The sequence below is a fragment of the Daucus carota genome, chromosome 1 (genome assembly GCF_001625215.2).
Source record: "Daucus carota subsp. sativus chromosome 1, DH1 v3.0, whole genome shotgun sequence".
In the NCBI taxonomy this organism is placed as follows: Eukaryota; Viridiplantae; Streptophyta; class Magnoliopsida; order Apiales; family Apiaceae; genus Daucus; species Daucus carota.
The window spans coordinates 25,960,915-25,977,888 of record NC_030381.2 but is presented as its reverse complement, the minus strand read 5'-3'; the positions used below and the strand labels follow the sequence as shown (position 1 = coordinate 25,977,888).

The window sequence follows — 16,974 nt, the reverse complement described above, 5'->3', positions numbered from 1 at the left end:
GGTCTACATACACGTAGATGAATTGTATAGAATATAATAGCTGCATCAAGGGAATTCTTTCATTCAATAAAATTTATTTTCTAACTGAAGGTCATGCAAGATGTCCCCGAAAACTTAGAAAATAAGACTTTAAAGATTGAAAAGATAAACCCCTCTTCAAGCATCCTCGATCCTTTGCTCCAAAGCCCGTATCCAATACCTGCATCAAATTACACAAAAATCGAATAAATCCTAACTTAAATAAATATAACAAAACTAACTGTCTATCTTGATTTTGAGCCAAAAATAAATAGCTATAAAATTCATGAGTTAAGTTCCATGTAGTCCACATATTTACTGTAGTATCGTAGACCACGTATGTTCTGCAACTATAGAATGGCATAAAAACATTGCAAAATGTATGAAACTTGTTATTTTGTGAAATACATTCTATAAATATCACTATTTCATGAAAAATATTGAAAATCATCTATGTTCGACAAGTATAACACATATGTTCTGTAATATGTAAATATGTTCTGCAAACTTAACATGTTTTGCAGAATAATGTGTTTTTCACTATTTAACTTGTAGAATGTTTAGGATTGTCAAAATTTTTAACAAAATAATGATGTTTATAGAACATGATTTGCAAAATAACACATTTTGCAATGTTTTTATGTCATTCTATAGTTGCAGAACATACGTGGTCTACGGTATCACAGTAAATATGTGGACTATATGGAACTTTGTTCTAAAATTCATCACTTTATCTACTAGAATCAATAAAATAATTTGTAAGGGAAACTTCAAATCTAACCAAAGGGGATTCCTTTGGTTAGATAGAAACAAGAAACTTGTAAATCATCCTTCTATTCAGACATCTTCTTCTCAATTTCGCCTAAAATCACTTAGTCATCATCACTAAGACTACTTCTTATCCCTGCTTGATATCATTATAACTGCAAATGTTATGTGTAATATGTACTAGTCTTTAACCCGTTCGAAGCACGGGCGGTTATATAATTCGTAATTTATTTTTTATAATTTAAATTGTAACGTCATTTTATTAGTATTTTAATATTAATGGATTGAATTTTAATTAAATTATATTAACCAACAGATTATATTTTCTCACGAAAATTTAGTTTTTACAATTTATTATCTATTTAAAATATTTTTTGTTATTAATATGGGATAATTTATTATTCAATTAATTTTAAATCATATTTTTCATATTTCATATATCTTCATATGTATGAAAAAAAGATATTTGTCGTGTAACTGATTAAAGTTAGAAAAAATATGTAATTATTCGTGTTTGTATTTAAAAAAAATATTCAAAATTATATATTTATAATTTTATTTTATCGTCATTATAATAAAGCAAGCCTAAGGTTCTAAAGTTATATGGCTGTGGTGTTTTGGATCGGTTTAAGACTTGTATTTATTATGAGATAGATTTTTAGTGTTGTAGTTTATTTTAAACTTGTACTTATAAGAGATAAATATTTAGTCTTATAATTGTTTAAGACTTGTACCTATTGAGAGATAGATTTCTAATGTGATTCTTTTTGTTTTTAGCAAGTTAATAATATAAGAATGACTAAAAAAACATGACCAAACCAAAAAACATGAACAAAATTTAGGACTACAAATTATACCTATGTTAGCTTATTATAGTATAGTATAGATTTATGTGATTCCAGTTGTTGTCTATCAAAATAAATTAACTGAGTTGCTCAAACTGAGATGACCGCAAACAAAGGCCCGTCATATACAGGGTCAGCTAATACTGACACGCACTCAACACCAAGCTTCACTTTTATAATTTTATCCTTTTCCATGAATCAACTCACGCCCTTTATTTTACCAAAGTGTGTGTCTCTGTGTGTGTGAAATCTGATTAGATAGTCATATTTTATGATGCTATTATAGTAGTGCCCCTGTTACTCAGATATGGCATGTGTTGTGGACTTCTCTGTGGGGGTGTCCGGGAGAGAAGCCGTCTGGCGCCCTTAACATAGAGATCAGTACATAGCTCAATGATCGGACAAGGGATATGATTATCTTATCTAATTTCAAAGAAATGTTCAAGGGAAAAGAATCCCTTCAATTTGTTGCTCTCACCTACAGTCAGTACATGTAGTTCTTGTCTTATTTGGGTTTGTTCAACCATCACTGCCGTCTCAACAATTTTGGTGCCCTATACAAAAATTAATGATAGGGCCTAAATATTTATATAAGAATACATTACTACTTTTAATTATAATAATATAATTGTTGAATATAAATAAAAGATAACAAGAAAAGTAATTTAATTCTTCTTGAAATATATGAATTCTAATCTAATAAATAGTATATGGTTTTAGATAAATTTTGAGTGAGTGGGAATCGAAATATAACAAAAAGAATTAGAATAATAATTAATTAACAATTCATGAATCTTGTATTTTAATTTTTCATAATATTTATTTTTTAATAAAATTTAGTTCCCCAAAAATTGAGACCCCTAAAATTTTTGGTCCCCCGTGCGGTAGCCTCTCTAGCACACCCTCAAATCCGGCCCTGTCAACCATTTTGTGATGTATCAACAATACAAAACAAATCTGGAACTTGGGATAAAATGAAGCACGAAGGATGCACATTTTCCAATTTGGAGCTTGGGGTTATAATGGCTTCAGACTGTTGCAGGATATTGCATGGCAAAATCTCAACTAACAGAAAGAATTTCCAGGTTTTACTTCTAAACAAATTCATAGATGAAAGATTCAACCAAAATTGTTCCAGAAATAATGAGCAAATAGTGGTTTTACTTCTTATAGGATGAAAGATATGTTTTTAATTTTTGGATTCTGAGTAGTGTCCTTGATTGCCAGTACTCAAACCGATGTTATCATCATCTCTAACAGTGTTAGACCCTTCCTCTGTGTTAACCTGAAATAAGCAATACTTTTCTCCATTGAACCTAGGTGGACCTTTACACTCTTTTTTGCCTGTTAAAAGCAAAGTAGATCACGTACGCTCTCAGGATGACAGAATCGATGAAGAATATATTGCACGTCAAAGGCTAATGGCTTGAACAAAGACTAAGACACACAATCGATAAAAATTCAACTAATATAAACCAGAACTAATCTGAGTAAATAAAACCACTACCTTTTCAGCAGGATGAGTTACAGCAACTGATAAATCTGAACTCTAAGAGATGTTTTCATAACGTCAAATTTATTTTCCAGTTAACATGACCAGACCACAAGGTTCGAGCAACGACAGTCACACCGAAAGGTCTAATTTTTCATTATTTGCAAGATGTTTACAGAGTAAAAAAGAACCATCTTTCAGTCAGCTGCATGATCAGCTCAAGCAGAAAGGTGATAAGTAGGGGTGGCAATCGTTTCGTTTCGTATACTTTCGTTTCGTGTATTTTCGTGTACTCGAAGGTGAAACCCGTATCCGCCCGTTATTAATTTCGTGTACATAATTTGAAACCCGTATCCGATCTGAAACGTTTCGTGTATATTTCGTGTACTTTTCGTGTATGTTATATATAAAAATATTAATATATTTTTTAATCAAAAAATAGATTTAATATATATTTTCCTTTAAATTTTATTAAATGTGAATGATATATTTATACTTGTATACAATTCTCTATAAATTTGTTAATGTATCTACAATATATATCCACACATACATATAAATATATACTTTTTACAAGATTATATATTTAATATATCATAACATATATATAATAAATATTATATACAAATATTTCGTGTACCCCAAATGAAAACCCATATCCGACACGAAATTTATCGTGTAATTTCGTGTTCGTGTACTTTCGTGTTTCGTGTATCAAAAATCAAAACCCATATCCATCTTTTTCGTGTCGTTTCGTTTCGTGTTAGCGTGTTACGTGTCAAATTGCCAGGCCTAATGATAAGGCTACGCATATCCTACAAAGCATTATAAGGTCCACGGTATATACATGCCACCTTCGGGTGTTAAACGTGGGGCCTCTTGTAATTATTTTAAGAAAGAAAGACCATACCATCTTCCATCAAAGCGAAATTGATAATAAGGTGTGAAAACCAGATTATACAGTACCTTCATTTGGTTACCTTCTTATAAGTCTCTAAGGCCTTTTACTATATATGATACTAGCATATGGTTTTCATACATAGGTTATTGAGATTATATACTTTCCAATGTGAGAAAAAATATTTATAAAAAGGGATAATATTTTAGATCATACCTTAATCTCAGTTCTGCTTCCGCTTGACTCCAATTGCGTTGTCCCTTCCCTTTATCCAGATCTATTGAGATTCTAAGTGTTATAAATGGCATCCTCTATCCACGACTCTTCAGCATCAATTTGGAGTGCATGTTTGGCTAGATTATGTGCATCAACATTGATTCTACGGCTTATATGAGAAATCTTCACCCCTGGACAATTTGTTAATAAACTCTTAATATCAGAGAGGAGAATACCCAGCTCACTATGGAACTCTGTATTGTTATTCAATGCTTGAACCAAGGACTAGGAGTCTGACAGAATTATCTTGATCGGTAATCCGATATTAAGTGCCCAATTTAGACCCACTAATAACGCTAAAGTTTCCACATGTAACACGATAAATTTCCTTCAAGTGGTTTTGAGAGCCTCGCCTGAACCCTCTTGTTTTCCGTGTATATTGTTGCTCCTAATCCAACCTTTTGAGAATCCATGGATAAAGCCCCATCAACAAGGAGTATAAATTCATGGTCGTCTATGTTATTCAGACAATACAATTGTTATTTAGACAATGCAAACAATAAGTTAGATTGTAGAAAGGGGGGGGGGGGTTGAATACAATCTACAAAAATTTGAACAACTTTTGCACAACAGATTATATTCAAACTACAAGAGAACATAAAAGCTAAAACAGAAATTTAAAGAACAAGGATCTTAAAAATTTCAGGTGGATTGTTTGATCCACCTGAGAGATTTTTATATCAAGAACCTTCCAAGTAAAAATACTTGGCTGCTTACAAAAGAATGAAGAGCAGAAGCTTACAATTTCTTGCTAACTTTCTCTAGTGCTTTGCTCTTCAGTTCTTGGTGTTTGGATACTTTGAAATGTAAATTACAAAGTGAATATATACTACAGTCTGTAAAAGTATTTTCCTACTCACTTTCTAGCTAGTACAAATATAGAATTTCTTGGACTTGATACTGCATTTGGCAGCTTGAAATTCTTGTTGCTTTGCCAGAATTGGTAGGCTTCGAGGTTCTCAATATTTGACTAAACTCCTTTTGGTTTAGCTTCCAAAGCTGGTGCAGCATCTGTCACATCAACCCATGTGAACTTTGTCTTTTACCTGACTTGTAGCTGTCAATTGCTGATAATCAATTGCTAATATTATCAATTGATAATACACTGAAATAGCAGTTGATAGTCTTCTTTGAGTTATGGGATAATGATGATGTTGATATAGCGGTTGATAGTCTTCCTTCCAAATAGCCATTGATACTTTATAATTACCGATCGATCTTCACTTCACTTGGATAGATTACATGACTTCTCATATTTACAATTATGTCATCCTATCTAAACATCCATTGATAGATCAACTGCTAATCTAAAAGTACACATTATTTTTACATCAACTGCTAAGATACTCCAGCTTTGTTACAATACCTCATCAGCCGTTGATGGGTCAATCTGATCAATTGATACTGCCTTAGCATGCCATCAATTGATCAGCTACATGCAATTTTATTCTAAGTAAGAATAAAATACTTTGTATCATCAAGCATCACATATTCCTAACAACAAACAATAAGTTAGATTGTAGAAGGGGGGTTGAATACAATCTACAAAAATTTCAACTAATTTTTGCTTAACTGATTATATTCAAGCTACGAGAGAAAATAAAAACTAAAACAAATTTTAAAGAACAAGGATCTTAAAAATTTCAGGTGGATTGTTTGATCCACCCGAGAGATTTTTATACCAAGAACCTTCTAAGTAAAAATACTTGGCTGCTTACAAAAGAATGAAGAGCAGAAGTTTACAATTTCTTGCTTGCTATCTCTACTGATTTGCTCTTCAGTTCTTAGTGTTTGGATACTTTGAAATGTAAATTACAAAGTGAATATATACTACTACAAACAAAACTAGTCTGTAAAAGTATTTTCCTACTCTGTTTCTAGCTATTACAAATATAGAATTTCTTGTACTTGTCACAACATTTGGCAGCTTGAAATTCTTGTTGCTTTGCTAGAAATGGTAGGCTTCGAGGTTCTCAATATTTAACTAAACTGCTTTTAGTTTAGCTTCCAAAACTGGTGCAGCATCTGTCACATCAACCCATGTGCTTCATGTCTTTTACTTGACTTGTAGCTGTCAATTGCTAACTATCAACTGCTAAGAGTATCGATTGATAAAGTCTTTGAGCTAGCGATTGATAGACTTCTTGAATTATCGATTGATAGTCTTCCTTGATTATCAATTAATGTGTTGATGTAGCGATTGATAAACTCTTTAATTTAGCCATTGATACTTCATGACTAGCGATCGATCTTCACTTCACTTGGATAGATTACATGACTTCAAATATTTACAATTATGTCACCCTATCTATACATCCATTGATAGATCAACTGCTAATCTGAAAGTGTGCATTATTAACACATCAATCGCTAAGATGCTCCAGCTTTGTTACAGTACCTCATCATCCGTTGATGGGTGAATCTGATCAATTGCTACTGCCTCAGCATGCTAGCAATCGATCAGCTACATTCAGTTTTATTTTAAGTAAGAATAAAACACTTTGTATCATCAAGTATCACATATTCCTAACAGTCTACTAACCCCTGATCTCCATCGGGGGTTATCGCCTCCCTAACAGCTTCAACATTTGGAATATACACCTTTTTTTATTTCTTCAAAATAGGATAAGCTCCAACTTTTAATTTGTACTGGGGATCTTTGTTGTTGCTCATGTTTTTGTTTATTCCTCTCAGACCATATAGCCCATGTGTTGGGCCGCACAACATCCGTTAACTCCGTATTAGTATGATATTGTCCGTTCTGGGCCGTGGCCAAACCCGCACGGATTTGTTTCTGGGCACCTCCCAAAAGGCCTCATACTAATGGAGTTCTTTGGCTGCTTATATTCAAGATAAATCATATTTATCTTTCCGATGTGGGACTTGGGTTGAACCCACTCAACAATCTCCCCTCAATCCAAGAACCACCAATCTTGTGACTCTTATACCGCCGCTGCTCATCGGTTCCTCATCTTGCGCCGCTGCTCATCGGTTCCTCATCTTGCGGGACACGCCGTCCAACCACCTTTGTCGGAAAGACTTTCGACACAAGCCGTCCAAGACCTCCAATCGTAGTTCTGGAGAGCCTCCCCACATCACACAACTGCAGCCCGCAACCCCAGGATCAACTTCTTAACCTGACTCGGATACCACTTGTTGGGCCTCACAACACCCGTTAACTCCAAATTAGTATGATATTGTCCGCTCTGGGCCGTGGCCAAGCCCGCACGGATTTGTTTCTGGGCACCTCCCAAAAGGCCTCATACTAATGGAGTTGTTCTGGATGCTTATATTCTAGCTTTCTACCCCTCCCACAACCGATGTGGGACAACTCCTAACAATCTCCCCTTCACGCATCGGGCTCGACACCTGTCGAATTCTGAACACGTAATAAATCAAATAAAATCAATATACTTATATAAAGGAGAAGCGAGGGGCGTGTAGGTGGAGGCTCTCACATCGCTCTGTTCTATTTTTCTAATTTTCTGAAATTTTTGGATGAAAAATATCAAAAATTAGAACTACCTTTTTTAATTTCGAGTATATTAGAAGCAAGTTTTAGAATCTGATTTTGTTTCAAATTATTTATGGAATATAGTTTGTTGAAAGTTTTAATCTGATTTTGTTTCAGATTATTTAATTTTGGAAAATACAAGTTATAATCTGATTTTGTTTCAGAATATTTAATTATGGGAAATACAAATTATTTATGGAATATAGTAGCTTGAAAGTTTTAATCTGATTTTATTTCAGATTATTTAATTATGGGAAAGAGTAGCACACAAGTCTCTCTGCACCTATAAATACCCTTATCGATCGTAGGGTTTTGAATCATCTAAACACAACCTCCTCTCTCTCAATACTACAACCGGCCTACCTCTCTCTGCTGATAGTTCTTTTGCTCGATTTCTAACTCGGAGGTGTCGTTCTTCTGCAACGATAAGTGAATGCTGTTTATATAGTATTAAAAAAATAAAGGTTGTTGCAAGTAAAGATAGTTATAGACCGCTATATTGGAGTCGACAAATCCAAACACGGGAAAAAATATAGTCTTGACATGATATTGATGGTTGATATCAATAAATTAACTATTAGTGATGTATGTTTGTTGGTTATTCTTTTATAATATTTGTTTTGTTCATCAGACATGTTTGTTGTTGTTAATTTTTATATGATTTACTTTGTATAGAGGAAAAAATTATTCATGCATTATCTATTTGCACCGTTCAAAAAACTTTTAAGTAAAGTTTGTTTATACAGTATTAAAAAATAAAGGTTGTTACAAGCAAGGGTGGTAGTTATAGACCGTTATCTCACATATTTAAGTTAGATGTGTTTGTGCACAATCGATCCAAAAAAATTGGTGGAAGGTGACAATGGAAGAACGTGATCACTTTTAAAAAAAATAGATAAAATTAAGATTCGTCATGCTATAAATTATTAATTACGTGTATAAATTTATTTTATTTTTTTTTCATCATGAATTATAGTCCAAATTGGCAATTTTATATATTAGTATTGGTATTAAATCAAGATTTTTATAATAAAAATTTATTGAATCCTACAAATATTAATTTTGAAACATTAATATATTAATATACTTTTAATAGACAACAACAAAATTATTTTATTCTACAAATATTAATATTGAATTATTAATATAATTTTTATATAGGCCGCCGCAACGCGCGGCTTCTCAACTAGTTATTACTAAATTCAAAACCAAATCTTTTGTTCAAACTAAATAAATTAATAAAAAGACTCTCTGTCTCTGTCTCTCAATTATTAAACAGTAAAAAACACAGAGCTTAAAACCCAATTCTCTCTCGTTAGGGTTTCACAAATATATCGAGTTCAATTGATGCGAATTGGGTTCGAATTGGAGGCTTCCGATCAGTGAATTGCAGTTTAATTCCGTAACAGCATACGAGATGGAAGGAGACGGTGATGAAATTAGCGTACACGAACTCGTCTCCAATCTCTCTAATTACAAACAACAGCTTCAACAGGTCTCGCTATTCTAATCCGTTCCATTCTCTTCTTCTCGTGAAATTTTAAGATGTTATATTCTGCAAGATTGAATTGTTAATGTGATTTGGATTGGTTTGTGTCAGATTTTCGATTCATTGGTTTTTCGATGGTTTGGTAATGTTATTGTTATGTATGTTTGTTTTATTTGATTGGTGATTATGTGAGTGTTGAATTATCAAGTTAGCTCTGAACTGAGGGCAAATACGTGGTTAGAACTACCCCAAGTGACTAAACATATCATACATTTCAGGCTAGGTAGTGTTAGGGTATATCATGTCCGAGTTTGGAGTGTCTGACATGGTACCTGAAGTCAAGTAGCAGGTTAACTGATGGACTGCTTATACATTTATATCTGTACTTGATTCCTGCAACCACTTCACAGATAGCATCTTTTAGGCTTTGTTTGTTTTGTCTGAAAAATTATAATCCCTCTTACTATTTATGATTTGTAATTATTTTGTCAGTAGAATTTGTTTTGATAATCGCATGAAAGGGTTATAATAATTATTTTATTTTTTTTGGGATTATATAGTACCGTTGTCTTAGTAGATATTTTAAATGCCTTAGTGTAAAAGGTGAGCCGGATGCCTTATGTTTCTTGTATACCTCAAAGCTTACGGTTTTTTTATGCCATATGGCAGTTTGGCATATTGTGGGGGACGCCATACCGTTCTGGTGGAAGTTTTGATTTTAGAAACAAACACGACCTTAGTAACTAATTACATGTTGACTTGCTAACCTCATTTGAATACTGATGATTAATGATTTAATATGTAATGGATTTGTTGGCATTTAGTGCTGAACCAATTAGTGATAAATTTTTTGTATTCCTGGGTACTCTGAATATAAAGTTTCATTATGTATTCTTTTTACTGAAGTTTCATTTGTTAACTATTGTTTAGGTTAGGAGCCTCTTGGATGATGATCCTGGGAACTCTGAATATGAAGACATGGAAAAAGAGCTTGCAGAGGTGCCCTTTCATCTCAGTCCTATATATTACTCCCTTTGTTTTTTTGTTCGAAGCTTTGGCTTTTGGCACGCATATTTAAGTGCTTTGACCATGTAGTTCTAATTATTATTTTTAACTTTTTCCTGTGAACAAAAATTTGCAATCAAACAATCCTAAAAAAAAAAAAAAATTCTAAAAATCTTTAGTATACAGCCAAAGCACCTAAAGATGTGTGCCAAAAGTCAAAGCGTCAAATAAAAAACAGAGGGAGTATTAGTTTAATATAATGTTTTCTTGTATCTTTGCATAATTGCTAAATGTTCACACTAGATTTTGATTTCAATATTGAAAACATTTAGCATTACCGATGTGTAAACATGCAAAATACACTATCAACTTGACTAATTGTTTGGGAATGCAGGTAATTGCTTTGACGGAAGAACTCTTGGAATCTGCAAAGCAAAATGAGAAATCAGGCATGATTACTGGAACAGGTTCTGATGTATCTCATAGTTTGCACCATCCTGAAGGAGTCTCTCCACATTACCTGGTAAACTATTTCCTTGTAGAAATACAGTTAATACTTTTATGATGGTGTCAGAATTTGTCTATTGTTGGTTGAATGCAGTTCAGTAAAACAGTGAAGTTTTGTAATGTAAATGGATGGAATCATACCCAGAATTAGATGTACAAAGTTTGGAATGGGTTACTCTTTTTGGTATTTGTATCTGGATCCATAAATACTATTTAATACAATTATACACAGTCTTGAAAGAATGTCAATTTGCAATGTTGCTTGTTACTTTGTACTAGCAAGTGCAACTTGTTAGCAAATTCTTTAATTCTTTAATTACAATCACTTAAAATCAAGCGACTTGCTTTGACTGTATATGTTTTATTTTGCTATATGGTGAAAAGCAATTTTGTGTACTTGCTAGGTTCGTTTCGTGTTTATTTTGTTTTTCTCTAGGAAAAATCTATTAAGAACATGATAGAGATGGATGACTTTGCTTGAATCCTGATTGTGAACTTTAGCCAACATGTATTTGATTCCCTAAGAAGCAGGATTCATCAGTTTCTTTTGTATCTTTTCTGTTACTTTTAATGGGGTTGTAATTGTGTTTTATATTCTGACCATGGATATCTGTTCATTAATTAGGAATCAGGTCTCATGTCTGATCAGTCTGACAGACTCCCTATTGGCACCAAAGTTCAAGCAGTTTATAGTGAAGATGGGGAGTGGTAACCGTTTTTTGCCTTTCTTTCAAGAAATATCTCCTTTAAGGCAGTGTTACAGTTTTTCATTTGCTTTACCATTTTCTTTTCTGTGTTTGATTTAGCTGATTTTCAGGTATGATGCAACGATTGATGCATTTACACCAAACGGCTATCTGGTGTCATATGAGGGATGGGGCAATAAGGAAGAGGTATGTCCATATAACATGTTTTAATTAAAAATATTCTCCTAGTACCTGCAACACTGGATAACATGCTATTGTTTGTAGTAATTTCCTTAGGTATTTACAGCGTGTTTGTCTGCATCTGTAAAGTAATTGTCACTTGCTTATGTTAATGCATCGGCTCTTCACAATATGTTGCTAAGAGTCCATTACACAACTTTTAGTCACATTACATGAAAAGCATATCTATTGTAGCTGTAGAAAAATGGGACAAGTATATGATTCAGTAGAGTTTCTGATGAAGAATTGGAAAGAAAATAGAATTAATAGGAGTCTTATTTTTTTAGTAGAAAGTCTGATCCTAATTAGTGTTTGGAGGCTAGTGTTGTTTATATAATTATTTATGTGTGGCTAGTAGTTATTAATTAAGTAGTTTATATACAACAAAACCCAATTTTTTAAGGGTCTCTATATATTGATGCAATCCCTACATAGTATATTAGACTTGATTACCAAATATTGTTGAATATTGAATCGGGTCTTATTCATGGGTTGCGGTCCGTGGCACTCCAGCTTTTCTCCCTTCCGCGGTTGGGAAACCTTGGGGTAGTGTGTGTTCTGTGGTTTATCCCCCAAGATTTATTATTGCTCTTGTTTTTATTCATATATCACAAATTGCACAGGCTGTCCTGTATTAATTTTAACTTGTTTTCAGAGCTGTATTTTGATTCTGACTTGAAAAAGTTTATATAGATTATAGGAGATGTGTGTAAATATATTATGATAAAAACATTGAAGGCTTGAACTACTTTATAAGTGTTATATTATAAAAATTTTATACTTAACTTTCCCTGTGAATTATGCAAATAGATTATGATATTATTTGTATTTATGTACTCAATATGTAGATAACCCTATGCATCAACTCTTATCTGAGGAGGATACAATAGTTCATCATTAATTAAAATTGATACATTTTATTTTTTAAAGTTGTGTTATATTTTTGAAGTTCATCTCTCTATCAGAATTATTTCTGAAAAGTGATCCGACATGCCATCTTATTTTATCCCTTGTCATGTTGGGCTGTGCATTCGGTTAATCGAAACTGAAAATCATCAAAATTCTCTGCGGAATACCGAACTGAATTAATTCTGGTTTTATAACTGAACCGAAATTTAAATTTCAGTTATTACCGCAAACCGAATTTATAAAGCAAAATTCTTAACAAGTATCTGAAAATGTAAAAATAGTTGCTCTGAAAAATTAGAAGATGCTCAAATCAGTCCGCCACATACAGTTATTTCACAAGCAGAAATTAAACCTTCCGTTCCATCCTCCTCTTTTAACTATGAAACATTGGATTGATAGGAAGTCAAGCTCCGAAATCAGAATCCCCAATTGGCCAATTCCCCAGTTCTTAACAAACCCAAATTGACACACAAAGAACAGTAACATACACCCATAGTTATGTGAGTCAGTGACATAGATATACTGATACAAACGACGATTCATACATATAGCTGCAAACCCACAAGCCGATTCAAACATGTAGACACACTCGATAGTTTATTAGGCATATAATATTTATATTATTAATTAAAATACTAAGTATATAGAAATTTGGTTAACCATTTGGTTTTCGGTGAACCGCGGTTTTTTGACCGAAAAACCGAAAAATATAAATTTGGCTACCGAAAACCGAACCGAAATATAAAATCGGTTAACCGAACCGAACTTATTTCGGTTATTCGGTTAACCGAACCGAATGCTCACCCTTGCTGATGCTTTACATTCCTATGTTATGCTAATATGCTATAATATTGTATTGTAATTTATCAGATAGTAAAATTGTACTCTGCATATGAAATATTTCAGTTTATTTGTATATTTGTTATAGAATTCACTTAGATATTGGGCCACTGAATCTATTATATAGGTGGATCCTGCAAATATTAGGCCGTTGCAAGAAGGGGCTGTAGATACAATTTTAGAAGCTGAGAAGGAAGCTGAGGCTACAAAACTTGCTCTCAAGCGGAAAATTGCTCAGGCTGCTTCTGCTGATACTGACCTCCAGTCCCGTAGTTTACCAGCAAAGCTACGTATTGAGCCTGAGGACAGTGAAGATGTGGTATGCTTGTTTTCTTTACCACACTTGATATTTTATCGTTAGCTTGCTAAGGTGAACCTTTGTTACTTGCATTTGGTTATAAGTTGTTTTTCTTTGCTATTCTACAATGTACCTCGACTGATTTATGTTGAACAGATGTTAATTCTTTGTTGTAATCGTACCGCAGACTTCTATAGATGAAATCATGTTCTATGGATTAAAGCTTTTTTAATTTACTGGATACTTCTGAAGCTTAGTTACTATTTTTGCATGCCCTTGACTGAATCGCTTTTAAGAAATCAGCACTCGGTATTGTAGTGATAAGGTATTGTATTGTCAACAGAAAGCTGCCAAACGTAAGAAGATACATGCTTTCAAGTCAAAGATGCGGAAGGAGCAACTTGAGATGACACAGAATAAGAGGCAGAATGCATGGCAGCAATTTCAGACCACCAAAGGCCGAGCTAAGAAGGTTTGTTTTAAGCAAAAATTTGCACATATGAAGCTCTGGTCATGAAATAAAATTGATGGCAATTTTTGGCAAAATAGGTTTTCAACATACCATTATTAAAAGTATATCAGAATATACTGGAACTCTATTGAACTCCCCTGTACCAGGGTATAGAACAATTTTAGTATCTATGATGGATGAATTGGCTATCTAGGTAGATAAAAAATATTTAATCTTATTATTCCAATATAATTGGTAGCCATCAAGGATTAGGACTTTAGGAGCAAGTAAATCACTCTCTGCAGCTTGTATCCAGATTTTTAAATATTTGCAATGGCAGCCTAGCTTAGCCATCTATCTACTTTTACAACACATGTTTAGAATGTGATATATTCCCATCAATATTTGTGCATGTAACTCAACAAAAAAAATAAAAATTGTGCAAGTATATATACATACATATATTTTATATTATACTGGATCAGTCCCTTAAATTCCAAGGGGATACTCTAACTAGTAGACCCAACAGTCTCTAGCTCTAACCTAGTGGAAAAAAGCAAGCCACAAAATGCAGATTGAAGTTTGGAAACAAACCCTAACCCTGCATAACTCACTGTGTGTGAAACAATAACATAGTAACATTTAGTAACAAACTGTCCCAAATCCTTAAGGTGTTCGGGGCATAACTCACTGTGTGTGAAACAATAACATAGTAACATTTAGTAACAAACTGTCCCAAATCCTTAAGGTGTTTGGGGCATAACTCACTGTGTGTGAAACAATAAAATAGTACTCCCTCCATCCCTCTCATTTCTTTACAGTTTTTTTCCAATGCTCGACATGCGTTTTAAGGCTCTTATAAAACATAGTTCCGTAACTTATTTTTATGTATAAAAATTCAAACATGAAATTTTTATTCAAAAGAAAAAAGATTAAAAAATAAGTTACGGAACTACGTTTTCTAGAAGCATTAGAATGCGTGCCAAACTCTCATCCCCCAAGGTAAACTACCTAGGGGGACAGAGGGAGTAACATTTAGTTACCAACTGTCCCAAATCCTTAAGGTGTTCGGGGCATCCCCCCCCCCCCCCCCCCCCAAGTCAGTTTGCTCCATTATAATGGTCTCATTTTGGTTTCGGATTTCCCTTTTGGACTTGCAAGATATTATAGTGAATTTTTAGCAAGAGTGTCTTTATAGTGAAGTAAATATATATATTTTACTTCCTAACTAGTGTTTCCTTGGCCCTCTTTAATCATCTCGCACTTGCCCGACCAGATTGGTTTTTTCTCTGGTCGCAAACGTGAGAGCATTTTTAAATCTCCGGATGACCCTTTTGGAAAGGTTGGTGTAATTGGAAGCGGAAAAGGATTGACGGACTTTCAGAAAAGGGAAAAGCACTTGCATCTGAAAGGAGCAAATGCTGATGGCACAGATGAATAGATAGTCAAAAGATTGATGAGGGTTGTCTGAGGCGTCTTTTCTGTATGTTACTTTGAATTTGTATGCTGTTCATCTAGCTTCAGTGCAAAATGTTCCGATATATGACAGATAAAGTAGGCTGTAACCCTAACATATACTTGTGAACACAAAGTTTTAAATTTGGTTAACCTGGTTTATGATATATGTGAGGTTCCTGTTGCGATTTTAGATTACAATATGTTGCTATGTTACTAATGTCTGTGCATCGGTCCTAAAAGGGGCAAAGACAAGAAATATAGGTTTAATCTCACATAAACCACACCATGTAATGTGGTGGAAGTATAGGTATAACATCAATTCTCCCTGTTCATCACAGTAATTGTTTGATAGAATGAATTATTGATCACACTTTACCCTCTCGGTGGAGAAGGGTATTTTAGCACTAACCTACTAACATTAGATGAAGGGCTTTTGCCTTTTTTTTTTATTCATATAAATAAATAACATAAACAAACAACCCTTCCTTCCCAAGTATTATTGCTTGAAGCTTGTGCTAATGCCGACGGCATCTTAGGAGACTAGTTGAGGTTGTATTATGTGTATATTTGTTCAAAATACTTTCTGACTAATTACTAGAGTGATGACCTTCAATGAAGCTTGGTGAGTGTATAATTTAAGCTTTTACCCTATGAAAAGACATGGCAGTGCTCGTGTTTTAGGAAACATTTAAAGCAGCACTGAACCAATGGTGTTTGGGAGTAAAAGAAATTCACTAGCAGCATGTTTGAGACATGTTCCCTTTTTGGGTAGAAACTTAAAAAGGAAAAGTTTCACTCCCATCTTCTCCATCAAATTTCCTGAAGGTCAATGGCTTTGGTATCACATCTTTCTCTTACTTTCTTCCATCTCTCCCCACAGTGAATCTATACCGACTTCATTGACACTTGCTTTCATTATGCTGCATCAAAGTCCTGTCCTATCCTAATTTTTCCAATGCCTCTTCAAAAATGAAGCTATGATACACATCTGACAAATACTTCCTCCGCTCTCTAACCAATATTCCATTCGTTTACTTGTTGGAGGAAAAAAAATACGCATCTTAAAAAAAGTTAAAGTTGAAAGAAAATATCACATTTTAACCACACTAACTCCTTTTTTATAATTTTAACCAAATTTTCATGGATGATTATATTTGTTGAACTTATAGCAAATGCTACTTCATCATTACCATATTAAAAAAAATACATTTGATTTATAATAATTTGAAATAATAATAATATGCTATATTTAAAATATAGTCAACCAATTTAGCCAATAT

General features: G+C 33.4%; 1 protein-coding gene across 1 annotated transcript; it reads left to right on the top strand.

The window, feature by feature from the left end:
* The first annotated feature begins 9,030 nt into the window (after window positions 1-9,030).
* Window positions 9,031-15,877, top strand: LOC108204434 (uncharacterized). Its single transcript, XM_017373863.2, has 8 exons — window positions 9,031-9,306; window positions 10,231-10,299; window positions 10,700-10,828; window positions 11,438-11,520; window positions 11,630-11,705; window positions 13,615-13,806; window positions 14,129-14,257; window positions 15,513-15,877. The coding sequence occupies exons 1-8, from the start codon at window positions 9,229-9,231 to the stop codon at window positions 15,675-15,677; spliced, it is 921 nt and encodes a 306-aa protein (XP_017229352.1). The 5' UTR covers window positions 9,031-9,228; the 3' UTR covers window positions 15,678-15,877.
* The last annotated feature ends 1,097 nt before the right edge of the window (window positions 15,878-16,974 follow it).